Source organism: Entelurus aequoreus, linkage group LG04, assembly GCF_033978785.1.
Source record: "Entelurus aequoreus isolate RoL-2023_Sb linkage group LG04, RoL_Eaeq_v1.1, whole genome shotgun sequence".
NCBI lineage: Eukaryota > Metazoa > Chordata > Actinopteri > Syngnathiformes > Syngnathidae > Entelurus > Entelurus aequoreus.
Genome location: NC_084734.1, coordinates 9,432,034 through 9,457,993, shown reverse-complemented (window position 1 = coordinate 9,457,993; position 25,960 = coordinate 9,432,034). Strand labels below are relative to the sequence as shown.

The following is a 25,960-nucleotide window of genomic DNA, read 5'->3' as shown; positions in this document are numbered from 1 at the left end:
TCATACTTGATCATTTCGCGATATTGCCATATTTTTGCTGAAAGGATTTAGTAGAGAACATCGACGATAAAGTTTGCAACTTTTGGTCGCTGATAAAAAAAAGCCTTGCCTGTACCGGAAGTAGCGTGACGTCACAGGTTGAAAGGCTCCTCACATTTCCCCGTTGTTTACACCAGCAGCGAGAGCGATTACGACGATTACCCTATTAATTTGAGCGAGGATGAAAGATTTGTGGATGAGGAACGTGAGAGTGAAGGACTAGAGTGCAGTGCAGGACGTATATTTTTTTCGCTCTGACCCTAACTTAGGTACAAGCTGGCTCATTGGATTCCACACTCTCTCCTTTTTCTATTGTGGATCACGGATTTGTATTTTAAACCACCTCGGATACTATATCCTCTTGAAAATGAGAGTCGAGAACGCGAAATGGACATTCACAGTGACTTTTATCTCCACGACAATACATTGGCGAAGCACTTTAGCTACGGAGCTAACGTGATAGCATCGGGCTTAACTGCAGATAGAAACAAAATAAATAAATCCCTGACTGGAAGGATAGACAGAAGATCAACAATACTATTAAACCATGGACATGTAACTACACGGTTAATGCTTTCCAGCCTGGCGAAGCTTAACAATGCTGTTGCTAACGACGCCATTGAAGCTAACTTAACAACGGGACCTAAAAACATTAGCTATCCACCTACACCAGCCAGCCCTCATCTGCTCATCAACACCCGTGCTCACCTGCGTTCCAGCGATCGACGGAGCGACGAAGGACTTCACCCGATCATCGATGCGGTCGGCGGCTAGCGTCGGATAGCGCGTCTGCTATCCAAGTCAAAGTCCTCCTGGTTGTGTTGCTGCAGCCAGCCGCTAATACACCGATCCCACCTACAGCTTTCTTCTTTGCAGCCTCCATTGTTCATTAAACAAATTGCAAAAGATTCACCAACACAGATGTCCAGAATACTGTGGAATTTTGCGATGCAAACATACTTCTGCTTCAACCATCGACGTCACGCGCAAACGTCATCATACCTAGACGTTCTCAGCCGGAAGTTTCCCGGGGAATTTAAAATGTCACTTTATAAGTATTGGCATGTGTTGCAATGTTAAGATTTCATCATTGATATATAAACTATCAGACTGCGTGGTCGCTAGTAGTGGCTTTCAGTAGGCCTTTAAGTAAATGCTAGTGCCATTATCGTGACATAATGATATCCGCTCTGCATTACATTTCTTGAAACCAGCAAACTTACACTAAAAACTAATGTATTGTTCTTAATGGAAAGGCAACAAATGGAAAGGCAAATCTTATGGTCTAAAAATGCATTTTTCCATGGATAACATGACATCATCGCGCCAAGTGCGTGCTCTTTCAGTCAATTAGTGCGCATATATACAGCCCGGCCCCCCGGCCAACATTTTTTTTAATTGTCATTTTGAAGAATTTATCTGAATGTGCATGAACTATTTATGTTCAAAAATTGTTTGAAATGTCACATGTTAAATGTTTTTTTTTTCCATTCTTGAAATAAGAAATTATTACTTTAAAAAAGTAGTTTTATATCGCGGTCTTTCCCTTGACAAATTCCCAGATTTCCCAAAATTCCAGGTTTTCCGGGACATTGTTAGAGTGTCCGCCCTGAGATGGGTAGGTTGTGAGTTCAAACCCCGGCCGAGTCATACCGAAGACTATAAAAATGAATTGGCCATTTTTCAAACTTCCACAACTTTCACAATTTCCACCCGATTCAAACCGTTCCAACTTCAAACTGTTCAGCCTATTCAGGAGTTGCGGTCTTTCCCTTGTCAAATTCCAAAAATTCCCAGATTTCGCCAAATTCCAGGTTTTCCGGGACATTGTTAGAGTGTCCTCCCTGAGATGGGTAGGTTGTGAGTTCAAACCCCGGCCGAGTCATACCAAAGACTATAAAAATGGGACCCATTACCTCCCTGCTTGGCATTCAGCATCAAGGGCTGGAATTGGGGGTTAAATCACCAAAAATTATTCCCGAGTGCGTTTCCCATTCAAAATAAATTGGCCATTTTTCAAACTTCCACATTTTTCACCCAATTCAAACCGTTCCAACTTCAAACTGTTCAGCCTATTCGGGAATCACTGTCTTTTTCTTGACAAATTCTAAAAAATTCACAGATTTCCCAAAATTCCAGGTTTTCCGGGACATTGTTAGAGTGTCCGTCCTGAGATGGGTAGGTCGTGAGTTCAAACCCCGGCCGAGTCATACCAAAGACTATAAAAATGAATTGGTCATTTTTCAAACTTCCACAATTTCCAAATTTTTCACCCGATTCAAACCGTTCCAACTTCAAACTGTTCAGCCTATTCGGGAATCGCGGTCGTTCCCTTGACAACTTCCAAAAATTCCCAGATTTCCCCAAATTCCAGGTTTTCCGGGACATTGTTAGAGTGTCCGCCTTGAGATGGGTAGGTCGTGAGTTCAAATCCCGGCCGAGTCATACCAAAGACTATAAAAATGGGAGCCATTACCTCCCTGCTTGGCACTCAGCATCAAGGGTTGGAATTGGGGGTTAAATCACCAAAAATTATTCCCGGGTGCGTTTCCCATTCAAAATGAATTGGCCATTTTTCAAACTTCCACAATTTCCACATTTTTCACCCGATTCAAACTGTTCCAACTTCAAACTGTTCAGCATATTCGGGAATTGCGGTCTTTTCCCTTGACAAATTCCAAAAAATTCACAGATTTCCCAAAATTCTAGGTTTTCCGGGACATTGTTAGAGTGTCCGCCCTGAGATGGGTAGGTTGTGAGTTCAAACCCCGGCCAAGTCATACCAAAAACTATAAAAATGGTACCCATTTTTTGGCACTCAGCATCAAGGGTTGGAATTGGGGGTTAAATCCCCAAAAATTATTCCCGGGGACGTTTCCCATTCAAAATGAATGGGCCATTTTTCAAACTTCCACATTTTTCACCCGATTCAAACTGTTCCAACTTCAAACTGTTCAGCATATTCGGGAATTGCGGTCTTTTCCCTTGACAAATTCTAAAAAATTCACAGATTTCCCAAAATTCCAGGTTTTCCGGGACATTGTTAGAGTGTCCGCCCTGAGATGGGTAGGTTGTGAGTTCAAACCCCGGCCGAGTCATACCAAAGACTATAAAAATGAATTGGCCATTTTTCAAACTTCCACAATTTCCAAACTTTTTGAACACTGACTTTTTGCGTTGTACCAAACTATTGGTATGAGGACAACCCTACACTGCAAAAAGTCAGTGTTCAAAAACAAGAAAAAAAACAACCAAAATGAGGGGTATTTTACTTGAACTAAGCAAAATTATCTGCCAATAGAACAAGAAAATTCGGCTTGTCAAGACTTTCCAAAACCAGTAAAATTAGCTAACCTCAATGAACCCAAAAATAGCTTAAAATAAGTATATTCTCACTAATAACAAGTGCACTTTTCTTGGTAGAAAAAAAAGACCTTTTTGCTCAATATGTTGAAAAATAATCTTACATTAAGTAAATGCTAGTGCCATTATCTTGACTTAATGATATCCACTCGGATATCGTCTCCTAGCCGCTCAGGCAAATCATATTGTCTAAAAATGCATTTTTCCATGGATAACATGACATCATCGCGCCAAGTGCGTGCTCTTTCAGTCAATTAGTGCGCATATTTACAGCCGGGGCCCGGCCAACATTTTTTTAAATTGTCATTTTGAAGAATTTATCTGAATGTGCATGAACTATTTCTGTTAAAAATTGTTTGAAATGTCACATGTTAACTGTTTTTTTTTTCATGCTTGAAATAACAAATGATGACTTTAAAAAAAGTAGTTTTATACTTGTGAGTGTTGAGGACACAGCTTTGCAACACTTGATATTCTAGTTTCAAGCATGTTTTACTCAATAGAGGCCCATTTCCAGCAACTATCACTCCAGTGTTCTAATGGTACAATGTGTTTGCTCATTGGCTCAGAAGGCTAATTGATGATTAGAAAACCCTTGTGCAATCCTGTTCACACATCTGAAAACACTTTAGCTCGTTACAGAAGCTACAAAACTGACCTTCCTTTGAGCAGATTGAGTTTCTGGAGCATCACATTGGTGGGGTCAATTAAATTATCTTATCAGACAGAAAATAAGCAAATATCACCCTTATTTGAGATATTTCATCTTACTTAGATTGCAGTTTTCGCAGTGTAGTGGCAACTAATTAATACAAGGTGATGGCGTCCGGAGTAAAGAGTTATTTGTGAGTGTTTGTCACTTACTGCTTGCAACATTGCCGCCATTAGGAAGTTTCTCCGTGGAATGTTGGACGTCGCCATTCTTTTCCTTGAGTCTCTCTCCGACCACTTTCTGGTCTGTTGACGGCACTTCTTGCAGTGTGAGGATCTTGCTGGAACCCACACAAAGAGGAGACGATCAGGCACGTATTCGGAGGCCAACGCATATTTGGCCGCCACGCTGACCTGTAGTCCACCTCTTCAGGTGTGGGGAAGCCTTCCTTGGGCCAATTAATGAAGCAGTTGGCGAAGACAAACGCGGCGAGGCCCGCCCAGACCCACATGATCACCTGGAAGGATACGCCCCTGTCGTAGATCATCTGGAGACACACAAAAGTGTACAATCATAACACGCTAGGCATTAGGTCAGTGGTCCACAACCACCGGGACCAATTGGTACCGGGCCGCACAAGAATTAAAAAAAAAATTTTTTTTTTTTTTTTTTAATGAAATCAACATAAAAAACTAGAGATGTCCGATAATATCGGTCTGCCGATATTATCGGCTGATAAATGCGTTAAAATGTAATATCGGAAATTATCGGTATCGTTTTTTTTATTATCAGTATCGTTTTTTTGTTGTTTTTTTTATTAAATCCACATAAAAAACACAAGATACACTTACAATTAGTGCACCAACCCAAAAAACCTCCCTCCCCCATTTACAGTCATTCTTTCTGTTATTAATATTCTGCTTCCTACATTATATATCAATATATATCAATACAGTCTGCAAGGGATACAGTCCGTAACCACACATGATTGTGCGTGCTGCTGGTCCACTAATAGTACTAACCTTTAACAGTTAATTTTACAAATTTTCATTAATTACTAGTTTCTATGTAACTGTTTTTATATTGTTTTACTTTCTTTTTTATTCAAGAATATTGTTTTTAATTTATTTATCTTATTTTATTTTATTCATTTTTTTTAAAAAAGTACCTTATCTTCACCATACCTGGTTGTCCAAATTAGGCATAATAATGTGTTAATTCCACGACTGTATATATCGGTTGATATCGGTATCGGTTGATATTGGTATCGGTAATTAAAGAGTTGGACAATATCGGCATATCGGATATCGGCAAAAAGCCATTATCAGACATCCCTATAAAAAACACAATATATACTTTATATATCAATATAGATCAATACAGTCTGCAGGGATACAGTCCGTAAGCACACATGATTGTATTTATTTATGTAAAAAAAAAAAAAAAATTTTGTTATTTTTTTTTTAAAATACACCCCATACCCCCCCGCCCCCGGTCCGTGGGACAAATTTTCAAGCGTTGACCGGTCCGCAGCTACAAAAAGGTTGGGGACCACTGCATTAGGTGACGTCTTTTAAACATTATTATTCAAACCTGAGCGTTACAGTTTATTTGTATGTTGGTTTAAAAAAAGTTACCTTGACTCCAGGGAAGGTGACAGCAGACGAGGCGTAGGAGCCAATCATCAGAGACATGATGGTAGAGCTCAGGGCGCCAAACATGTTGGGCAGCTGCTCACATTGACGCAGGACAAAACAATTATTAGTATATCTTGAAGAGACAATTTATAATCAATCAATCAAAACACTTTGGAGCCAACCCGATCATTTGTGTACAAAAGCCAAAAGCAGTGAAGTTGTCACGTTGTGGAAATGGTAAATAAAAAGAGAATACAATGATTTGCAAATCCTTTTCAGCTTATATTCAATTGAATTGACTGCAAAGACAAGATATTTCACGTTGGAACTGGAAAACTTCATTGTTTTTTTGCAAATATTAGCTCATTTGGAATTTGATGCCTGCAACATGTTTCAAAAGAGCTGGCACGAGTGGCAAAAAAGACTGAGAAAGTTGAGGAATGCTCATCGAACACTTATTTGGAACATCCCACGGGTGAACAGGCAAATTGGGAACAGGTGGGTGCCATGATTGGGTATAAAAGCAGCTCCCATGAAATGCTCAGTCATTCACAAACAAGGACGGGGCGAGGGTCACCACTTTGTCAACAAATGCGTGAGCAAATTGTTGAACAGTTTAATAACAACATTTCTCAACCAGCTATTGCAAGGAATTTAGGGATTTCACCATCTACGCTCCGTAATATCATCAAAAGGTTCAGAGAATCTGGAGAAATCACTGCATGTAACATTGAATGCCCGTGACCTTCCATCCCTCAGGTGGTACTGCATCAAAAAGCGACATCAGTGTGTAAAGGATATCACCACATGCGCCCAGGAACACTTCAGAAAACCACTGTCAGTAACTACAGTTGGTCGCTACATCTGTAAGTGCAAGTTAAAACCAAAGCCAAAGCCGTTTATCAACAACACCCAGAAACGCTTCGCTTCGCTGGGCCCAAGCTCATCTAAGATGGACTGATGCAAAGTGGAAAAGTGTTCTGTGGTCTGATGAGTCCACATTTCAAATTGTTTTTGGAAACTGTGGACATCGGATTTGCAAATCATTGTATTCTCTTTTTATTTACCATTTACACAACGTGACAACTTCGCTGCTTTTGGGTTTTGTATGTACAGTATGGCAGATTTTAAAACAAACAAAAAAAAGGGTTGATTTTCATTCAAATATTGCCATAAAATTGGATTTTGTGCTGTTTTCTTTTTATGGATTTGTATTTTTCCAGATAAACACAAAAATCGAATGCGTGTGTGATGACAAAATGAACCGGAAGCAGTATTTTAGCTCTTCCTTTGCGTTTAGCATGTTTTTAGCATAACGCTAACATCTTTTTATCAGCAGGAGTCCTATTGTCCTTTTAAAAAAGTCCCATTAAATAGTTTTCCAACTTTTCTTTCAGAAATTAAAATAGAAAAAATGGCCCAGAAATTTGATTTGCATTTAAGAATTGGAATTAGAATGAACCATTTCCCCCCTTAAAACAAGTCACTTTTGTTCTTTTTAGGGGTGCAAAACTTTCCAAAACGGCATTGCAAGCTTTTCATTAAATAGTCCAGTACTTTCATTTTACAGATCACGAATACAATTACTTTATATTTTTAGGTAAGACGTTTTTCATGATAAAAAATACAATTGCGGTGGTTTAAAATGTGCACATTTTTCATCAAATTAGGAGCCAGACTTCACTGTCTTTAGATATTCCTCTCATGGTACCTATTTTGTTTTGTGCAGTTGCTATTTTAACCAGTAGGGGGCAGACTTCTTCTGTGTTCTGGTCAGAGCAGGAAAAAGCTGAAGTTGCTCCCTCAGTAACTCTGAGAAGGTCCCAGACATTTCAACCCTCGCCCTGAAGACAGAGTAGCGGCTGACCCCAAACAACCGAGGGACTAAACCTATACCGTACCTCCGCCCCGACTGTAACTTTCTCAGAAACGGTGGGATTAAATCACGCCATTGAAGTCGGGCGAAGGCCGGCACCAGGCACGACTGAGACCTCACGCATCAGGTTGACCTGTTTACAGTAATAAGCAGCTTAGCACGCCCAACAAAGCATCCATTGTGGCGCCCATGTACTTTCATTCGTTTTTTTGAAGTGGGTCAATCACGATTATAAGATCACATGTGCGGGGATAACAAGCTCGCTATTCTGTCGTCCTAACTCCATGACCGGGGGTATTCCCAACTTCTTCCACTTGGTCAAGTCTCGTCGCCCCCGATAGTCCACAGGCCTTGATGTAATGAGGCACAATTAGGGAATGAAGTCAGGACCCCTCTGCAGGGCGGCCTTAACCCAAGACCCCCGCCTCAAATACAGTACAGGCCAAAAGTTTGGACACACCTTCTCCTCATTCAATGCCTTTTCTTTATTTTCATGACTATTTACATTGTAGATTGTCACATCTAAACTATGAATGAACACGTGGAGTTATGGGAAACAAGTGAAAACATGTTTTATATTCTAGTTTCTTCAAAATAGCCACCCTTTGCTCCGATTACTGCTCTGCACACTCTTGGCACTCGTCGTCAAGTCGTGACTGTTTTACCAGCAGAGGAGCGTGTTCGGCAGCGCACACACACAGAGTACTTACAAGCAGACACAGTGTGTAGACAGAAAAGGGAGAATGGACGCATTTTGGCCTAAAAAGTAAAGATAAAGTCGGTAGTGTTTTAGCTACTTCTAACACACTAATCCTCGCCTCCATGGCGACAAATGAAGTACGTTTCTTACAAGTACCATTATCACTGGAGGATGAGGAATAGCTCAACATGCACCGTAGGAGGATACAATAGCTCACCGGCGTCACAATGTAAACAAACGCCATGGGTGGATCTACACCCGACATCCACTGTAATGATACCAAGAACAGGAGCGTATCTAGTCGTTACTACTATGAATACATCGATATTTTTTAGCATCACAAAATCTTTTTTTGTTTAAAATTTTTTTTATATTATGTTTATAATCTCATGAAATACGTCCCTGGACACATGATGACTTAAACTATGACCAATGTATGATTCTGTAGCTACTTGGTATCGGATCGATGCTTAAATGTGTGGTATAATCCAAAACTAATGTAAAGTATCAAACAAGAGAAGAATAAGCAGTGTTTCCCACACATTAATTTATTTGTGGCGGCCCGCCACGAAAGAATTATGTCCGCCACAAATATTTTTTATTTTTTTTTTTATTTTTGTCCTGTCCAGCTTCTCAGGCAAATCATATAGTTGATGCAGATGCCCAAATCGGCTGTTCAGATTTACTTTACAAAAGAGAAGTGTAGGATACTTCTCTTGTTGCCTTATTTGTATTTGACCACTACTGTTTTCTGTTTATTTGTTACTGACTGTGGCAGGACACCTCTGCCTCTGTTTCACTTTATGTTGCTGGTAAATAATATGGTTGTAGTAGTAGGCTAAAGTTAAATTATTTAGTATGCACTAATTAAAGGGGCAGAGCTTTAAGAGACATTTTAGCTTTTATATTTTATAAGATATATTTTTTTGTAAGAACCACAATTAATAAATATATTTCAGTGAATAACTTATTGTTTAAATCTGTATATAAATATGTACATAAAGTGTTGTAATTATATTGTAAAATGGATGGATGGACGTTTAAAACAAAACTGTTTTTATTAATTAGTAAGTATACATTTTTTGAGCCTTTTTAGAGAAAATCATATCATTGTAGTGAATTATGCAAATTACTCGTTGATGTCATGGTGACCACGCCCATAGCCACGCCCCCACCGCCACAAGTATCTTGGCAGTTTATGGGAAACACTGATAAGTGATTATTACATTTTAACAGAAGTGTAGATAGAACAGAAAATAAGCAGATATTAACAGTAAATGAACAAGTAGATTAATAATCAATGTTTACAGTTTGTCCCTCATAATGTGTACAAAATAATAGGTGAATAAATGACACAATATGTTACTGCATACGTCAGCAGACTAATTAGGAGTCTTTGTTTGTTTACTTACTACTAAAAGACAAGTTGACTATTTTATTTAAGGACTAAATTACAATAATAAACAAAAGTTTCATGTACCCTAAGATTGTTTGTTAAAATACAGACAATGACATTTTTTCGCGGTCCCCTTTATTTAGAAAAGTATCAAAATATACCAAAATATTGGTATGGGGACAACACTTGTTGTTACCCTTCTAATGACCATGATCAGGTTATTATTAATTAAGCATTTATATTAATACTTTCAGCAACGTTTTTAAAAGGACATTCCTGGAGTCGACCACAGAAACGTGAAAGTGGATGTTTTTCATAGGCGTGTTTTCTTAGCTCCTGTCCGAGAACGACCTCGAGGGTCAGATCTCGCTATTGCTGGCGCGCCGACGACGCTTCTGATGGCGGGTAAACAGGGAAGTAAAAAAAAAAAAAGGCTTTCCTCAGGATGTCAAGGGGAGAGAGAACAGCCATCCTCATTCACGGCTTCTGAGAATAGAAATAGTTGAGTACGTCCAGGAACCAGGCCAGAGTTTGCATGTCTTACTCAAGTTAAAGCAAACTCACTCCAGCCATGCGAGATAGCTGACATGTCTGCAGGGACACCATGTTCCTGTCTGCAGGGACACCATGTTCATGTCTGCAGAGACACCATGTTCATGTCTGCAGGGACACCATGTTCATGTCTGCAGAGACACCATGTTCATGTCTGCAGAGACACCATGTTCATGTCTGCAGGGACACCATGTTCCTGTCTGCAGGGACACCATGTTCATGTCTGCAGAGACACCATGTTCATGTCTGCAGGGACACCATGTTCATGTCTGCAGGGACACCATGTTCATGTCTGCAGAGACACCATGTTCATGTCTGCAGGGACACCATGTTCATGTCTGCGGGGACACCATGTTCCTGTCTGCGGGGACACCATGTTCACGTCTGCAGGGACACCATGTTCACGTCTGCAGAGACACCATGTTCATGTCTGCAGAGACACCATGTTCATGTCTGCGGGGACACCATGTTCATGTCTGCAGGGACACCATGTTCATGTCTGCAGAGACACCATGTTCATGTCTGCGGGGACACCATGTTCCTGTCTGCAGGGACACCATGTTCATGTCTGCAGGGACACCATGTTCATGTCTGCAGAGACACCATGTTCAAGTCTGCGGGGACACCATGTTCAAGTCTGCGGGGACACCATGTTCAAGTCTGCGGGGACACCATGTTCAAGTCTGCAGGGACACCATGTTCATGTCTGCAGAGACACCATGTTCATGTCTGCGGGGACACCATGTTCCTGTCTGCAGGGACACCATGTTCATGTCTGCAGAGACACCATGTTCATGTCTGCGGGGACACCATGTTCAAGTCTGCGGGGACACCATGTTCATGTCTGCGGGGACACCATGTTCAAGTCTGCGGGGACACCATGTTCAAGTCTGCGGGGACACCATGTTCAAGTCTGCGGGGACACCATGTTCAAGTCTGCGGGGACACCATGTTCAAGTCTGCGGGGACACCATGTTCATGTCTGCAGGGACACCATGTTCATGTCTGCAGGGACACCATGTTCATGTCTGCAGAGACACCATGTTCAAGTCTGCGGGGACACCATGTTCAAGTCTGCGGGGACACCATGTTCATGTCTGCAGAGACACCATGTTCATGTCTGCGGGGACACCATGTTCAAGTCTGCGGGGACACCATGTTCAAGTCTGCGGGGACACCATGTTCAAGTCTGCGGGGACACCATGTTCAAGTCTGCGGGGACACCATGTTCAAGTCTGCGGGGACACCATGTTCAAGTCTGCGGGGACACCATGTTCATGTCTGCGGGGACACCATGTTCACGTCTGCGGGGACACCATGTTCATGTCTGCAAAGACACCATGTTCCTGGGGTGAAGCAGTGTACGGAGGCCGGTGCTCCCCTGTCACCCCCACTCATGTCCTGCTTCACGTCCTGCTGGGCCCACTCACCTGCCTCTTGTCCCACCTTGGCACTGACTTTAATCGCCACTAATCCTTCAGACCGCACGCCAAATGCGGGCCTTAATTATGCAACGCTGGGTTCTGCAGGGGAAGTGGAATGCACCTAGAAAAAAAGGCTATTAGTAATAGATGAGGAGTGTAAATGAGTAAGGGGGAGAGGAAGAACTCTGTGGAACCGGCCCAGGGAACTCTTTAGAGCAGGGACGTCAAAGTGGTTTTCATTGAGGGCCACGTCAAAGTTATGGCTGCCATCAGTAACCGTGAATCATTTATGAATTTGACTCTGGATTTCATTAATGTGTGAATGCTCCAAAACATTCACACAATTTGTTTTCTACACCAAAATTCATCTATTTATTCTTCTTCTTCTTCTCCAGATTTTGGCGCGCTCTACCTTCCACATTTTTCACCCGATTCAAACTGTTCAAAACTTCAAGCTGTTCAGCCTATTCAGGAATCGCGGGCTTTCCCTTGACAAATTCCAAAAATTCCCAGATTTCCCAGAATTCCAGGTTCTCCAGGACATTTTTCCCATTCAAAATTAATTGGCCATTTTTCAAACTTTCACCATTTCCAAATGTTTCAACCTATTCAAACCATTCCACCTTCAACATGTTCCACATATCCTGGACATTCAAACAATATTTTTTCTAAGTTAAAAAAAATTCCAGGAATTCCCATTTTTTTCAAACCCTTTTTTTTACCCTTTTTTCTGGCGACTACTCCTTCTACATTTCTCAACCCACTTCAATCGTTCCACCGTCCAAACATTCCTTTTAATCAGGACAAAAAATTAAGTTGTTTTTCGAACTGGAAAAATTTCCAGATTTCCCAGAATTCCAGGTCCTCCGGGTCATTTTTCCCAGTCAAAATGAATTGGCCATTTTTCAAACTTCCACCATAACTACATTTTTCAACCGATTCAAACCATTCCACCTTCAACACATTCCACTCATCCTGGACATTTGACCGATAATTTTTCCATATTCAAAAAATGTCCAGGAATTCCCAGAATTCCCGTTTTTTCAAACCCTTTTTTGACCCTTTTTTCTGGCGACTACTTTTTCTACATTTCTCAACCCACTTCAACCGTTCCAGCGTCCAAACATTCCTCTTAATCAGGACAAAAAATTAAGTTGTTTTTCGAACCGGAAAAATTCCCGGTTTTCCAGGAATTCCTTAATACCATTTCTCAATTAAAAATGTTACTACTTCAACATTTTTTTTGACCGATTTGAAAAATTCCAACACTAACCATTTCAACTCATTCAGAACAATCAAGTTTTTTTTGACCATTTTGAAAAAAATTCCCGCTTTTTCCCGACATTTTTGGGAAATTCCAATTGAAATCAATGAGACATTCTTCAAAGTTCCACAACTCTCACATTTTTCATCTGATTCAAACTGTTCCAACTTCAAGCTGTTCAGCCTATTCGGGAATCACAGGCTTTCCCTTAACAAATTCCAAAAATTCCCAGATTTCCCAGAATTCCAGGTTTTCCGGGTAATTTTTCCAAGTCAAAATTAATTGGCCATTTTTCAAACTTCCACCGTTTCCAAATTTTTCAACCTATTCAAACCATTCCACCTTCAACGTATTCCACAAATCTTGGACATTCAAACAATCATTTTTACAAGTAAAAAAAAATTCCAGGAATTCCCAGAATTCCCGTTTTTTCAAACCCTTTTTTGACCCTTTTTTCTGGCGACTACTTTTTCTACATTTCTCAACCCACTTCAACCATTCCAGCGTCCAAACATTCCTCTTAATCAGGACACAAAATTAAGTTGTTTTTCGAACTGGAAAAATTCCCGGTTTTCCAGAAATTCCAGGAATTCCTTAATACCATTTCTCAATTAAAAATGTTACTACTTCAACATTTTTTTTGACCGATTTGAAAAATTCCAACACTAACTATTTCAACTCATTCAGAACATTCAAGTTTTTTTGATCATTTTGAAAAAAATTCCCGCCTTTTCCCGACATTTTTGGGAAATTCCAATTGAAATCAATGAGACATTCTTCAAAGTTCCACAACTCTCACATTTTTCATCCGACTCAAACTGTTCCAACTTCAAGCTGTTCAGCCTATTCGGGAATCACAGGCTTTCCCTTAACAAATTCCAAAAATTCCCAGATTTCCCAGAATTCCAGGTTTTCCGGGTAATTTTTCCAAGTCAAAATTAATTGGCCATTTTTCAAACTTCCGCCGTTTCCACATTTTTCAACCTGTTCAAACCATTCCACCTTCAACATATTCCACAAATCCTGGACATTCAAACAATCATTTTTACAAGTAAAAAAAATCCCAGGAATTCCAAGAATTCCTGTTTTTTGACCCTTTTTTCTGGCGACTACTCCTTCTACATTTCTCAACCCACTTCAACCGTTCCACCGTCCAAACATTCCTTTTAATCACGACAAAAAATTAAGTTGTTTTTCGAACTGGAAAAATTCCCAGATTTCCCAGAATTCCAGGTCCTCCGGGACATTTTTCCCAGTCAAAATGAATTGGCCATTTTTCAAACTTCCACCATTTCCACATTTTTCAACCGATTCAAACCATTCCACCTTCAACACATTCCACTCATCCTGGACATTCGAACGATCATTTTTCCATATTCAAAAAATGTCCCGGAATTCCCAGAATTCCCTTTTTTTCAAACCCTACCTCCTAAATACAAGAAAAGTAATGTGGTTAGTTATATTGTTCTTATTTTTGGTTTGACAGCTGCAGATTTTCTCCCACGCCAACATTTGCGGTGAAAGTTACTCCTGTCACCACCTGCTGACGCAACTTTTTTTTTGTGCCTGGTCTGCCAGAGAATAAGAAGACAAAGTAAAAGGTGACGTGGTGTAATTTAGTCGGCACATGAGGGGTATTGCTGCATTTAGTGCCCAATAAAATAAGGAAAATTGCCAACATTAATAAGTTAAAACTTAATTAAAAAAAACCCTACTAAATACGAGAACAGTCATGGGGTTAGTTATATTATTGTTCTTATTTTTGGTTTGACAGCTGCAGATTTTCTCCCACAGTTCCCAGCAGGAAACACTAAACCACAGCTGATTAACGCTGCCGACTCTTTTCCCCTTTTTTTGAGCGTGTAGAGTTACTATCCTTCACAGCTGCGCCACACTTGTACGACCCCATGCACCCCAAAAAAAATCCTATTGGATTGTTTGTCTTTCACAACAAACACTTTTGCTTTTGAACTTTCTTTGGAGTTGACCCCGTGTGACTTTACAGAGGCTCCTCCGTCATTCCCCGCTGTGACTTTTTCTTTCCTTTTTTTTAGCCACGCATGAGAAAAAGTGACAAGGAGTTATTTAACTGGAACACGTCCCTGGAGGGAATTTCAGTCTTCATTCCTGCAGTGTCAGACGGGCGTCGTGGTTACCTGACAGGGCGTGTCTTATAATAATTATAGCGGGAACAAGACGCCGAGGTCATTGTGACCTAAAATCGAACTTGTTGAACTGACACTAAAAAAAGGGAATGTTCTAGAATCGGGGGTGTCAAAAGTCATTTTAGCTCAGGGGCCGCGTGGAGGAAACTAAAATCATGGCATTAAAAGTACAAAATAAATATATTGTTTTCTTTGTCTTACTTTGGCCAAAAATAGAACAAACACATTCTAGAAAATATTACAATAAAAATATAGAAAAAACGCGGTAAAATTTAGATTCATACGGAGCCCCTAAAGGGACATGGGGGGAAAAAAAATGTAATAATTTTTTTTTTTTTTAGACATGTATCTCGTGTGCACGAGAAAGTTTCTCGTGCGCACGAGATACATGTCTAAAAAAAATAAATAAAATAATTTTTTTTTTTTTTTTTACATTTTTTTTATAACTTTATAAAAAGTTTCTCGTGCGCATGAAATACATGTCTAAAAAAAAAGTTATACATTTTTATTTTTATAACTTTATAAAAAGTTTCTCTTGGGCACGAGAAAGTTTCTCGTGCGCACGAGATACATGTCTAAAAAAAAATGTCTTTATTTAAAAATTGTTTTTTTAATAACTTTATAAAAAGTTTCTCGTGCACACGAGATACATGTCTAAAAAAAAATAACAAAAGTAATAATAATTTTTTTAACATTTTTTTTTATAACTTTATAAAGTTTCTCGTGCGCACGAGATACATGTCTAAAAAAAAGTCTTTATTTAAAAAAAATTTTTTAAATAACTTTATAAAAAGTTTCTCGTGCACACGAGATACATGTCTAAAAAAAATAACAATAATAATAATAATTTTTTTACATTTTTTTATAACTTTATAAAGTTTCTCGTGCGCACGAGATACATGTCTAAAAAAAAAAGTTATACATTTTTATTTTTATAACTTTATAAAAAGTTTCTCTTGCGCACGAGAAAGTTTCTCGTGCGCATGAGATACTGTACATGTCTAAAAAAATGTCTATTTAAAAAATTTTTTTTAAATAACTTTATAAAAAGTTTCTCGTGCACACGAGATACATGTCTAAAAAAAATAACAAAAGTAATTTTTTTTACATTTTTTTTTTATAACTTTATAAAGTTTCTCGTGCGCACGAGATACATGTCTAAAAAAAAAAGTATTTATTAAAAAAAAAAAGTTTAATAACTTTATAAAAAGTTTCTCGTGCACACGAGATACATGTCTAAAAAAAAATAACAATAATAATAATATTTTTTTTTACATTTTTTTTATAACTTTATAAAGTTTCTCGTGCGCATGAGATACATGTCTAAAAAAAAAAGTCTTTATTTAAAAAAAAATGTTTTAATAACTTTATAAAAAGTTTCTCGTGCACACGAGGTACATGTCTAAAAAAAAATAACAATAATAATAATTTATTTTACTTTTTTTTTTATAACTTTATAAAGTTTCTCGTGCGCACGAGATACATGTCTAAAAAAAAAAGTCTTTATTTAAAAAACATTTTTTTAATAACTTTATAAAAAGTTTCTCGTGCACACGAGGTACATGTCTAAAAAAAACAAACAATAATAATAATAATTTATTTTACTTTTTTTTTATAACTTTATAAAGTTTCTCGTGCGCACGAGATACATGTCTAAAAAAATGTCTATTTAAAAAAAAATGTTTTAATAACTTTATAAAAAGTTTCTCGTGCACACGAGGTACATGTCTAAAAAAAAATAACAATAATAATAATAATTTATTTTACTTTTTTTTTAATAACTTTATAAAGTTTCTCGTGCGCACGAGATACATGTCTAAAAAAAAAAGTTATACATTTTTATTTTTATAACTTTATAAAAAGTTTCTCTTGCGCACGAGAAAGTTTCTCGTGCGCACGAGATACATGTCTAAAAAAAAAAATCTTTATTTAAAAATATATTTTTAAATAACTTTATAAAAAGTTTCTTGTGCACACGAGATACATGTCTAAAAAAAATTTAAAAAAATAAATAAATTATTTTTTTTTTAAATTCCCCCATGTCCCTTTAGGGCAGAGGTCTCCAAAGTGCGGCCCGGGGGCCATTTGCGGCCCGCAGCTAATCGTTTACCGGCCCCCCACACATTCTGCAAAAATTGCAAAATTGATAGTATTGCAAAAATTAAAAAAAACATTTAAAAAAAGTGGAATGAGGTGAAATCTAACGAGAAAAAGTTGCAATGTTGACACAAAGCTGCCATGCAGGCTGTTTTTTTCTTCCTTTTGTCTTTGTTTATTTAAAAAAAATTTTTTGCCATTGCTCAAAAAAAAAAAGACAAAAAATCTCTGTTACAATGAATTATTACTTAAAAAATGTCACTTTAAAATGTTTTATGTGGAAAAAATATTGCATATATTGTGTGGGTGCCATAAAAAACATCAAAGTTTTATTTGACAAAAGAGCATAAAACAAACAAAATAATAGTTCAAACGTAAAATCGACAGATATATCTGAAGTTGATCTCGTAATTTAAGTGTTAAAAGTAAAAAAAAAAACTAATACAAATGTATCACTTTATGAGTGGGGGACCTTTTGGATCCATAACATATTTAGTAGGATTTTATTTAACATTTCACTGTGAATACTCAAAAATATGAAATAATTAAAATCAATGGTGTCCTGCATTATTGATCTTTTAGGGCTCTAATTACTAAATACTGCATATTTCAGTTTTACTATAAAAAACAAAGTTGTCTTTGACAGAAAAGGCATAAAACTTTTTTTTTTTTTTGTTAAACTTTATATCAACCTGAAGTTGATATAGAGATTTACTGTAAGCGTTAAATAAAAAATAATAATAATTTGACTTATTTTTTACATTTTAATGACTGAGACCCTTTATGGTCCCCGGGAGCCCTAAAGGTTAAAAAAAAAAAATCCATATATTTTGTTAAGGTTTGAAAATGAAAAATATCAAAATGGCCCCCGCATGCTTAAATTTTTCCATGTGCGGCCCTCAGTGGAAAAAGTTTGGACACCCCTGCTCTAGGGGCTCCGTAGATTCATGAAGAAAGTGAATAAATATTTATAACTGAATACATTTACATATGCATAAAAATTATTTTGTATTATTCTTTTTAATGAATGAAATAACGTTTATGACACCCTTTTTCCAAAATATAGAATGTGAGATATAACAGGATAATGCATACATTTATCATTTGTTTTCAAAACGCTCACAAAAAAGTGGGACCCCAAAAATTGACTGTGGGACCCCATTTTTATGACTTGACGGGGTCCCTGGGACCCCATTTAGAAAATTCCTAGCGCCAACAAAAATAGAGGCGGCTGTGTTCTAATAAAATCAGATATCCTCCTGGGGGCCATATATCATTCATTTGCGGGCCGGATGTGGCCCGCGGGCCTTGACTTTGACACGTAGGTTCTAGATTATATTTGCATTCTGGATCAGTTCGCCAAAGTTTTAACGCACATCTTTTTTGCCAGGTGTAAACAGAACTAACAGGCCTTAGAGAAACAGCGACGTATTGATATTGTTATGATATTTGCATGATTTGACCGTGACGCATTTGCAAAAAGTGAGCCAAAAAAACCATGCTTTTCATTGATAAAGATAAATAAATAGTGATTACTCACTAAATATTAGCGGTGCTGGGAAAAAAAAAATCAATTCACATCTGAATTGATTAATTCCAATTCTGAATCAATATATATATTTTTAAATCCATTTAAAACAAAAAATAAATGTTTTTTTTAAGGGTACATTTTTTAACAGGCTTTTTTTTTTTAGACCTTATTGCGCTTACTAGCTGCGTGTATACTAGGGGTGTCAAACAAAAAAAAATTGAATGAATCGCGATTCTTATTAATTCCAATTCTGAATCAATTACTTTTTTTTTTTTTAAATCGATTTAAAACAAAAAATAAATGTTTTTTTTAACCATACATTTTTTAACAAACGTATTTCAGACCTTCTTGCATTACTAGCTGCGTGTATACCAGGGGTGACAAAAAAAAAGAAAAAGTATTTCGAATGAATCGCGATTCTTATTAATTCCAATTCTGAATCAATTAATATTTTTTTTAAATCGATTTATTTAGAGCTACATCTAATGTTACCTGCTAACGCTGGCGACCTACTAGCATGTTGGAAGTTATGAGAATAATTTAGAGCTACTGCTAACTTTAGCTGCTTAGGCTGACTGACTAGCACTTCACTAACTAACACAGTCAGTGCCGCTGCTAACATTAGCTACCTGCACTAGCCGCAGGTTGACCGGATAATTTGTGAGAAGCTGCGAGACGCAATTTGCGATAAAATTCCCGACGGTTAGTAATACCGTCTAATTTTTTTTGTTACCGGAACCCCGTCATTTATTAATGCATTTTAGGCAACACGAAGTCAGGCGCATGCGCACTAGCAGTGTTTGGCCTGACTATCATGGCGGACTAACTACACGGACTTTGCTCGGGAGATTTCCCCTCGGAGATTAGCGATTAGTTTAACGCCATTTCCCCTCGCTTCCCGTCGTGTGTTTAAGAGCGCACAGCTGTGTTTTGATGGAGACAGGTGTGGACAATATTGGAGACACTTGTCCCCACACTAAAAGTATACAGCGAAGGAGAAAACTATTTGATGTTGCTTTTACTTTCTCAATACAGCATCCATCAGCTGCTGTGACTGAGAGTTAATGAGGTGAGGAAACGACACAGGTGATGTGTCGTGAACGTTGTTGTTGTTTATAAAGTATTTAGTTTGTTTACTGAGATGTTAACTCCTCTTTTATTTAACTGTATCAGTGTTCAACTATTTTAGTGCCACTATGTTAGCTGCTAACGCTAGCAGCAGGTTGACAGGTTTACATGTAAGAGTATTTTAATGCCAGCTGTTTGCTGCTTACATCAGCTCGAGTTTGACTGGCTACTTTATGAGAAACTGAGACGGACTATTTCAATGTCACCGCTAATGTTAGCTGCTAACACTATCCGCAGGTTGACCGACTATATCATCAGTCGCTCTGTTTTTTTAGTGACACAGCTCCTGTTAGCGGCTAGTGCTAGCTGCAGGTTGACTGGCTAGCATGTGGCGAGCTGTAAAAACAGAGTATTTTTGCTGCTAACATTAGCCGTTGACGCTAGCTGCAAGTCGACTGGCAAGCTGTGAGACGGACTATTTCAGTGCACCCACTAAAGTTAGCTGCTAACGCTAGCCGCAGGTTGAGCGCATAGCATGTTGGTAGCTTTGAGACATTTTTGGTTTTGTCAGTGACACAGTTCATGTTAGCCGCTAACGCTAGCTGCTTTGATTGATTGATTGATTGAAACTTTTATTAGCAGATTGCACAGTGCAGTACATATTCCGTACAATTGACCACTAAATGGTAACACCCCAATAAGTCTTTCAACTTGTTTAAGTCGGGGTCCACGTTAATCAATTCAAGGCTAAAGCTACCCGCTAACGCTAGATTTTAGATTTTATTGGTCCCCGTTGGGGAAATTCATTTTCACTGCCGTACATTTGAGCAATAGACATTACACATCACGAAACAAAAATAACAAAAAGACATCATACATGACCAACACACATTTGCAGGCTTGTCAGACAGGTCTGCTGTTAAGGGCGGCTATAGCTGCAGGGATCAGGCTTTTCCTGAGGCGGGCCCTCCGGAATTTGATGGTTCTGTACCTGCGCCCTGGTGGTAGTGGAATGATGTATTGGTGTAGTGGGTGAGTGATGTCCTGGACTACCGTGTTTGCCAGTCGAATGATGGGCCTGTGGTTTAAATCTGAAATGTTGGGTGTGGGTAGGCCGATGATTTTAGCTGCTATGTTTGTAATGCGTGTGAGTTTGGTCCGGTTGGTTACAGTAAACATAGTGCCGCTAACGCTAGTTGCTAACGCTAGTTGCTAACGCTAGCCGCTAACGCTAGCCGCAGGCTGAGCGGATAGCGTGTCGGTAGCTTTGAGACGTTTTGGTTTAGCAGATAGCCACTAGCAAACTAGCAAGCAACTAACTTTTTCTACAGTTTTTGTGTATATATATTTTTTTTAATGTTGAACAGGCAATATGGAAGTGTCTAATTCCCTTGAAAGTACACAAAACTGTGGACAGCCATTTGTGAGCAGTTGAGCATAATAATGTAATAATGGTTGCAAGGGTTATTGCATTAGGGAGGAATGTAACTCCTTATGAGAACTGGAAGGTCTTGTTTGGGGAAACATGAGTTGCTATTTAAGCGCGATGTCTCCAATCAGGATGTGACGTGGAGCTCCAACAACAACAACAACAACAACAACACAAGAAAGGTCACGCTGTACACGCTGAGTATAGTTATAGTGTTCATCCATGGGAGATTGAAATGTTTTACTGAAGTATGTTTGTGTGTTATTAGCTCACACTGCAAAGACGACGTATTCGTGCATCTTCAACTTGGAACTGAACTGAAGACGTGATGCGTTCATGTACAGGTACAGATTTGAAAAATGTATAAAAATGTCTAATATTTACGAAAGCCAAAAGCGGTGAAGTTGTCACGTTGTGTAAATGGTCAATAAAAAGAGAATACAATACAGAATACAAGTTATTCACATGTGAATAATATATTGTATATTACACAGTATAATAGACTGTATTTATATTATTCACATGTGAATAATTCTGTATAATAGACTGTATTTATAATATTCACATGTGAATAATGCTGTATAATAATAGACTGTATTCATATTATTCACATGTGAATAATGCTGTATAATAGACTGTATTTATATAATATAAATACAGTCTATTATACAGCATTATTCACACGTGAATAATATAAATTTTATTATTCACATGTGAATAATGCCGTATAATAGACTGTATTTATGTTATTCACATGTGAATAATGCTGTATAATAGACTGTATTTATGTTATTCACATGTGAATAATGCTGCATAATAGACTGTATTTATGTTATTCACATGTAAATAATGCTGTATAATAGACTGTATTTATGTTATTCACATGTGAATAATATAAATACAGTCTATTATACAGCATTATTCACACGTGAATAATATAAATTATATTATTCACATGTGAATAATGCTGCATAATAGACTGTATTTATGTTATTCACATGTAAATAATGCTGTATAATAGACTGTATTTATGTTATTCACATGTGAATAATATAAATACTGTCTATTATACAGTATAATAGACTGTATTTATATTATTCACATGTGAATAATGCTGTATAATAGACTGTATTTATATTATTCACATGTGAATAATGCTGTATAATAGACTGTATTTATATTATTCACATGTGAATAATGCAGTATAATAAATAGACTGTATTTATATTATTCACATGTGAATAATGCTGTATAATAGACTGTATTTATATTATTCACATGTGAATAATGCTGTATAATAGACTGTATTTATATTATTCACATGTGAATAATGCTGTATAATAGACTGTATTTATATTATTCACATGTGAATAATGCTGTATAATAAATAGACTGTATTTATATTATTCACATGTGAATAATGCAGTATAATAAATAGACTGTATTTATATTATTCACATGTGAATAATGCTGTATAATAGACTGTATTTATATTATTCACATGTGAATAATGCTGTATATTAGACTGTATTTATATTATTCACATATGAATAATGCTGTATAATAGACTGTATTTATATTATTCACATGTGAAACATACCTAAGTATTTATTGTTTATTGTGAGAAAACGGTGGTGCTGAATTTCCCCCAGGGATCAATAAAGTACTTTATATTCTATTCTATTCTATTTTAAACTGCATATTAATGAGTATTCATGTCGGAAATATGCTTCATAAGTTATGAATTAAGTAATTAGTAATGGCTTTGTAGTGTGTTCTTATTATAAAGTGGTATAGCTCGGTCGGTAGAGTGGCCGTGCCAGCAACTTGAGGGTTCCAGGTTCGATCCCCGCTTCCGCCATCCTAGTCACTGCCGTCGTGTCCTTGGGCAAGACACTTCACCCACCTGCTCCCGGTGCCACCCACACTGCTTTAAATGTCACTTAGATTTTGGGTTTCACTATGTAAAAGTGCTTTGAGTCACTAGAGAAAAGCGCTATATAAATATAAAGAAGGTTACCAAAATGACCCCAAATGATGGAACTTACAGCTGCAAGCTCCAGTTACTATTTTAAGATATGGAGCCTATTCCGCGAAGCGGCGGGCAAATTGCCTGCGAGGAAGAATGTTTTCCTCCTCATGACGTCATGAAAAGCCAGAAGTAAAAAAAGCAACCATTGTGGTGCTCGACAATGGAGAACAAGATGGACGTTTCTCATGTTTTTATCCCAGTGCTTTTCAACCTTTTTTGAGCCAAGGCATATTTTTTCCGTTGAAAAAAATGCGGAGGCACACCACCAGCAGAAATCATTAAACAACTAAACTCAGTTGACAGTAAAAAGTCGTTGTGGCAATTGTTGGATATGACTTTAAAGCATAACCAAGCATGCATCACTATAGCTCTTGTCTCAAAGTAGGTGTACTGTCACCACCTGTCACATCACATCCTGACTTTTTGCTGTTTTCCTGTGTGTAGTGTTTTACTTCTTGTCTTGCACTCCTATTTTGGTGGCTTTTTTTCTCTTTTTTTGGTATTTTCCTGTAGCAGTTTCATGTCCTCCTTTAAGCGATATTTCCCACATCTACTTTGTCGTAGCAATCAAGAATATTTAAGTTGTTTTTAATCCTTCTTTGTGGGGACATTATTGAGTGTCATGTCATGTTCGGATGTACTTTGTCTTTGCTCCACAGTAAGTCTTTGCTGTCGTCCAGCATTCGGTTTCTTGTTTACTTTGTAGCCAGTTCAGTTTTAGTTTCGTTCTGCATATCCCAGTGTTTTTCAACCTTTTTTGAGTCAAGGCACATTTTTTGCATTGAAAAAATGCGCAGGCACACCACCAGCAGAAATCATTAAACAACTAAACTCAGTTGACAGTAAAAAGTCGTTGTGGCAATTGTTGGATATGACTTTAAAGCATAACCAAGCATGCATCACTATAGCTCTTGTCTCAAAGTAGGTGTACTGTCACCACCTGTCACATCACACCCTGACTTATTTGGAGTTTTCTGCTGTTTTCCTGTGCGTAGTGTTTTACTTCTTGTCTTGCGCTCCTATTTTGGTGGCTTTTTCTCTTTTTTTGGTATTTTCCCGTAGCAGTTTCATGTCCTCCTTTGAGTGATATTTCCCACATTTACTTTGTTTTAGCCATCAAGAATATTTCAGTTGTTTTTATCCTCCTTTGTGGGGACATTGTTGATTGTTATGTCATGTTCGGATGTACTTTGTGGACGCCATCTTTGCTCCACAGTAAGTCTTTGCTGTCGTCCAGCATTCTGTTTTTGTTTACTTAGTAGCCAGTTCAGTTTTATTTTCGTTCTGCATAGCCTTCCCTAAGCTTCAATGCCTTTTCTTAGGGGCTCTCACCTTTTGTTTATTTTTGGTTTAAGCATTGGACACCTTTTTACCTGCACTCTGCCTCCCGCTGTTTCCGACATTTACAAAGCAATTAGCTAGCTGCTGCCACTTACTGATATGGAAGAGTATTACACGGTTACTCTGCCGAGCTCTAGACAGCACCGACACTCAACAACAACAACACATCATTTGCAGACTAGAATTACTGGTTTGCAAAAATATTTTTGTTAGAATAATTGTTTCTAAATGATCACAAAAGCTTTGTATTATATTGAGTTCCTGGCAGGGGGACGGGAGCTGTCTTTGGGGCCTACCAGGAGGAAGGCTCGTAAAACTCCACTGTGACTTCAAAGCGGACAGATGGCCGGATCTGCCCAATTTCCAGACAAACTCTTTTTGAAGTATTTTACGAACCCTTTTTGAACTATTTTATGGAACTCTTTTAATAATAATGGATTAGATTTTCTATCATTAGATACTCAAAGTGCTCACAGAGAAGTGGGAACCCATCATTCATTCACACCTGGTGGTGGTAAGCTACATTTGTAGCCACAGCTGCCCTGGGGTAGACTGACGGAAGCGAGGCTGCCAGTTTGCGCCTACGGACCCTCCGACCACCACCTATCATTCATTCATCATTCATTCACCAGTGTGAGCGGCACCGGGGGCAAGGGTGAAGTGTCCTGCCCAGCGATTTGGATGTCAAGAGGCGGGGAGCGAACCTGCAACCCTCAGGTTTCTGGCACGGTCGCTCTACCCACTACGCCATACCGCCCCTTTACGACCTCTTCTTTTGAACTGTTCGGTAACCGAAGGCAACGCTGTTTACGACCCACTTCCCTCTGGAAGCAGCTGTGGTCAGGTGGTGGGAGAAAGTCAAATAAAGAAGGAGGAGTACAATCTTTTGGCAGAGAGTGGGTGACACTGTAAGAGGTTACAGGTCGACACGTTTTCTCCTTAATATTGAGTCTAAATTGAATTCTGCCTGTTTGATTCTTTGCCTCTTGTCTTGTTTAATAGATGTCATCAGTGTTTGAACCTGACAATTTTTAACCCAAATAGGTGAAATTAGATCATCTCCCACGGCACACCAGACTAGGGATGATGCTCGAAACCGGTTTTCCCGGTTGTTCGATAAGAAAAGAACCGAGTCCTCGGACTCGAATCCCTTTTTGAGAACCGGTACCCGTTATCGAGACCACTATGGTAAAGAAAAAGAGTTGGTTCTTTATTCGAATCCCTGGGAACGAATCCCAAATGGGCAATGTTATGCCCATTTGATTGTAGACTCTTACTGACACCTTGTGGCGATATGAAAATACTACGCGTCATTAGTCTGGCCGCTTCCGGGTTGGCGAGTCAGTTCAGTTCATGAGACAATTGAGAAGTAGACAAGTTGTGTTAGCTCTTAC

At 38.2% G+C, this 25,960-nt stretch overlaps 1 protein-coding gene and 1 long non-coding RNA gene across 2 annotated transcripts in view; one reads left to right on the top strand and one right to left on the bottom strand.

The window, feature by feature from the left end:
• Window positions 1-25,960, bottom strand: part of slc43a1a (solute carrier family 43 member 1a) — a 131,571-nt gene that overhangs the window by 25,536 nt on the left and 80,075 nt on the right. The window contains exons 6-8 of the mRNA XM_062044155.1: window positions 5,692-5,784; window positions 4,468-4,601; window positions 4,267-4,394 (exon numbers count right to left, since the gene is read on the bottom strand). Coding sequence (XP_061900139.1) covers window positions 4,267-4,394; window positions 4,468-4,601; window positions 5,692-5,784 — 355 coding nt within the window. The remainder of the gene's footprint in view (window positions 1-4,266; window positions 4,395-4,467; window positions 4,602-5,691; window positions 5,785-25,960) is intronic.
• Window positions 21,386-25,960, top strand: part of LOC133648249 (uncharacterized) — a 69,964-nt gene continuing 65,389 nt past the window's right edge. Inside the window, exon 1 of the long non-coding RNA XR_009825831.1 lies at window positions 21,386-21,537. This is a non-coding gene — a long non-coding RNA (uncharacterized LOC133648249). The remainder of the gene's footprint in view (window positions 21,538-25,960) is intronic.